Genomic DNA, 4,189 nt, shown 5'->3' with positions numbered 1-4,189 from the left:
AATGAGCTGGTGGATTTGGACAAAGAAAGGTTGCATGCGTTAGAAGTATTAAGAAGACAGAAGGAGAGGGTAGCAAGGGCATACAATAAGAGGGTCAAAGGTAAAACCTTCACTATGAATGATTTAGTTTGGAAAGTTATATTACCTATGGATCGAAAGAATAAAGCATTAGGAAAATGGTCTCCACATTGGGAAGGACCTTTTCGAATTGTAAAAGCCTTTTCAAATAATGCATACGAAATAGAAGAACTAACAGAGGATCGAAGAATCCTAAAAGTAAATGGGAAATACTTAAAAAAGTATAAACCATTTATGCATGAAGTTAAAATCATAACAACATAGTAAGCAAAGAACTATCATGGCCAAAATGGTGAAGATATTTAAACTCCAAACTTTGCCAAAATGGTTTTCGTCTTAATCAAATTACAAATGAACAAAAGTCGAATAGAACAAATACAGGTGGAAATCAAAAAGGAATAGTGGCCCTCATTCGATCATACTTTTTCTTCGCCAAGCCAATCTTGTACTGAACAACAGCTTGAACCCCTCTGAGGCGTGCAATGTCTTCATTCATAGCAGTAGCCTTTTCGACGTGATCTACGCTCTGCTTCGCCAGATCATCAGCTTCAGTATTATCCAAGCCTTGGATAGCAGTCTGCTTCGCCTTAGCATCAAAAATCTTCTTCTGCAATTCTGCAACGTGAGATTCCCAGAGTTGTATCAAAGTAGTATAAGTGTCGAATTCTGCTTGGGCTGATTTTATGGAAGCGGCTAACTCCTCAGAAGCTTGTGAAGTTCGAAGGGCATTGTCAAACTCAGTGGCTTGAGCTTTTTCAGTTGATAGAAGCTTTTCTTTGGCATCCACCTCCCTACGGTATTCAACACAAACTTGGTCAATAAGGTTTTGAATGTCGATAAGGGCTTCACTTATATCAGTGTGGCAAGCAGTGATGTTAATCTTGCTTATCAGCTTCTTTATGCCAAAGATCTCTCCCACATTATTCCTTAATTATTCAAAGAGATCTACATCAAAAACTGCCTTCTTCACCTGCTGAAGGAGTTCGTCATGTGATGCTTCGTTTGCACTAGCACCAGAATGGGTCGAAGCTCCAGAAATGCTTTGCTCTGAAGAAGATTCTCTTTTAGCCATCATTAACCTTACATACTTGAGGGGATCATTTTGTTTTAAAGCTTTTTTCTCCTCCTCAGTAAGTGATATAGACGAAGTCTGGGTGATGGATGGTCGAACTTTAATTGGATTTGGGACCATGTCGACGTTGGCGTCACCAGTTCCAGTTTGATTTCCTTCAGGATCATCTTCTCCCATATTCATGTCTTCATCTTCCTGAAAGTACCCCTCAATCTCATCAGAATCCTGATCATCCTCATCAGCATCATTTGAAGGGAATGCAACTCTTGCAGGAAAATTACTGGGAGTATCCTCAGAATCTTCTTTCTCTGCTGAGTCCTTCTCGTCAACGTGCTTCGAATCTCTTTTACCATTTTCACCAGGAGAAGAGGTTTCTTGTTCGTTTTGGGCGTTATCTGCTTCGAGATTTTGGGCTCCAGTCGAAGATCCTTTGTTTTGGACAACACCGCTGATTGTCGGAGGAGGAGATGGATTCATGCCGCTCGAAGGATCACTCTAATTGGCGGTAGAAATGAGGGGAGTGGTAGGTTTGTCCTGAAAACAAAGTGTTAGGATAAAGTATGAGTTGTCGAAAGGTAAAACACTCAAGGTCGAAGTCTACCTGTTGAGCCTCAGGGTCAGAAGCATTGCTCCCAATGTGCTCCAGCGCTGCGCCACCAGAGGGCTGGGATTGAGTTTCCTTTGGAGGAGGAGGGAGAATGTTGGTTTTGACACCTTGTTTTTTATTTGTTTGGTGAGGGGAAACTGTTGCCTTATTCTTTTTCTGCTTTTTCTTAAGTGGAGTTGGAGGAGTATCTTCTTCATCATCTTCGACAAGAATTACATTGGCAGTGGGGACTTTTCTTTTCTTGGGCGTTAAAGGAGGCTTGCCACTACCCTGAAAAAGAAAATTATAAATAGTTAGAAAAATACGAAAGAGACAAAGAAGTTATTTGACGTAATACCTTTGAACTCTTCTTCGTTTTTTCTGGAGCAGCACCAAAAGGAACTCCCTGGCTTGAAGAGGTAGTTGGCTTAGAAGCAGTATTCGAACTAGCTTTCGCCACAGGCTTCTCTTTCTTCGCCACTTTCCTTTAGACAGCTAAAGAAGGATGTGAGTTAGTCGAAACATGCAAATGTTTAAAAGATTGGCAAAAAGACGAAAGGGAGTTGTAAAACCAAGAAATCCAAACATTCCACACCTTCACATGTCGGAGAAGTAATTCTCATTGCAGCTAAGTCGAAGTGAAGAAAGCCTTTGAAACTGTCTAAGGTATATTTGGTTGCAACTACTCTTTTAGCAGGTTTTTGTTGGTCATTTTTCAGTATGTTAAAAATGTCCCCACATATGAACCAGTTTGGGTAAGGGGGAAAAATGACAAAGCAAAATCTGCACTGGGTAAATTTGGAAATTTTGGTGGTTCGCACTCAAAGGCCAAATCATATTTAAATTCAGGTTTTACAGCTTTGAGAGATTTTCTTTTGACAATTTGATTTTCAAATTTCTCTTTTAAAATTGGCGCTGCATCACAAACGGTTCGAACAAGGTCCGTTGGGTCATAGACAGTTTCAAAGTACTTTTGGAATGCTTGGATTTCTTCAGAGTGAGTAAGCTTACCCTTGTGGACATTTTCCTGCAAAGATGAAAAGGCCTTCGTTAGACGTTCTTTGATTTCAGCAGTAGAAAACATATTCTTGGAATAGATATCTGTCCACCAAGTGGCAAAACCATTGGTGGAGTAGAACGATGGTTGGTAGGCTATTAATTGGAATTCAGCAAAGTTTGCATGGAATCCTTCGTGGATTGCAATGTCTCGAATGCTCCATTCAGTCCCTGCACAACAGATCTCGCGCTTTCGATTGAATAAAGAAACAGGAATAAGTTGACACAACCCAAATTGTCGAGAGACAAAATTAGGCTGATAAGCCAACAGACACACATGGCTCTTTACTGGCAGGATCCTAGAAACAAGCAGCCTTGGGAAGAGAAAGGCACGCCATATATCTTCGATCTCTGTGTTGGCGTTCTTCACAGCATCTTCGAGCAAAGCAGTGAACCAGGAAGGACCATGGGTTCGACTGGAAAAAGGGGCCATCAAAGGAAAGAAATGGTGATGCTTCGAGAACATCAAGGTGTATTTGGTGAGGGAAGTTTATAAGTTGTCAACATCATCAGCTGGGGTCAGTTGAAGAAGTTTGGTGCCCTCAATGCTTCGATTTATTATCTCTAGGGCACTTTCATCAACGTTTCCTTGTGTTGGCAAAAAGGATTCGAAAGTGGCATTGAGCCATAATTGAAGAAGCCAATAAGGCCCAGATAGTAATAAGTTGGTACCAGCTTCATACTCCTTTAACTTGGCACTAGCCGATCCTAGACTTTCATACAAACTAGCCAATAAGAGTTCACTTAAACGCACTCTTCGACCAGCATGCAATTGGTTAGCGAGTGTTAAAAATCTCTTTGCAACTTGCAGAGATTTACAGCAAAAGAAGAACTTGGACAACCATAGACCTAAGAATGTTATATGTTCTATGTCAGAAACTTCTTCCCCATCAGCGTGATACAGATTAATATAAGTACTAAACGAAGCATTCTTGACATTAAAGTCAATCAAGTTTTTGCAGTCTTGGTAGGGATCTGTCATACGGTGAACTGACTTGGGGTATTTTGCTTTTTATCGCAATGTCGCGGATAGCAAGAGTCGCCACCGACTTTTCTTTTATCCAATAAGGAAAGGTGGAAAAGAACAGGAAAGACCTCAATAGATTTTGGGTTCGGGAGGTACATTATACAAAGGGAAGGTATTAGCATCCTTTGTATCCATGGTTATCCATGGGCTCTTAATTGCTGGATCACTTATATTTTTGTCTGAAAAGTGTTCGTGAATTGTTTAAAAAAAATGTTTCGAAAAGAGAGTTTAACTTTGTAATGATTCTCGTATGAATGTATACAAAGTATTTATCTCGTTTGATTTGGAAAACGGTTTAGAAAAATGTAACTTGGTAATGATTCTAGTATGAATGTATACCAAGTGGTGATTCTCTAGGATTTGCAAAGTG

At 40.2% G+C, this 4,189-nt stretch overlaps 1 protein-coding gene across 1 annotated transcript; it reads right to left on the bottom strand.

The window, feature by feature from the left end:
- Nucleotides 1-466: 466 nt before the first annotated feature.
- Nucleotides 467-1,627, bottom strand: LOC127095698 (protein bfr2-like). The gene is made up of 2 exons (XM_051034350.1): nt 1,167-1,627; nt 467-1,004 (listed from the first exon to the last, which is right to left on the bottom strand). The coding sequence occupies exons 1-2, from the start codon at nt 1,625-1,627 to the stop codon at nt 467-469; spliced, it is 999 nt and encodes a 332-aa protein (XP_050890307.1).
- Between the last annotated feature and the right edge of the window lie 2,562 nt (nt 1,628-4,189).

This window comes from Lathyrus oleraceus, chromosome 6 (genome assembly GCF_024323335.1).
Source record: "Lathyrus oleraceus cultivar Zhongwan6 chromosome 6, CAAS_Psat_ZW6_1.0, whole genome shotgun sequence".
Lineage (NCBI taxonomy): Eukaryota > Viridiplantae > Streptophyta > Magnoliopsida > Fabales > Fabaceae > Lathyrus > Lathyrus oleraceus.
The sequence above is the reverse complement of the archived record's forward strand: the minus strand, read 5'-3'. Positions and strand labels throughout refer to the sequence as shown.

Bases quoted from the DNA above. Each gene is read 5' to 3' on its own strand.
- LOC127095698 (XM_051034350.1), bottom strand. From the start codon at position 1,627: ATGAATCCATCTCCTCCTCCGACAATCAGCGGTGTTGTCCAAAACAAA. The intron at 1,005-1,166 runs GTATGTAAGGTT...TGAATAATTAAG, and splicing joins AAACAAAATGATCCCCTCAA to GAATAATGTGGGAGAGATCT.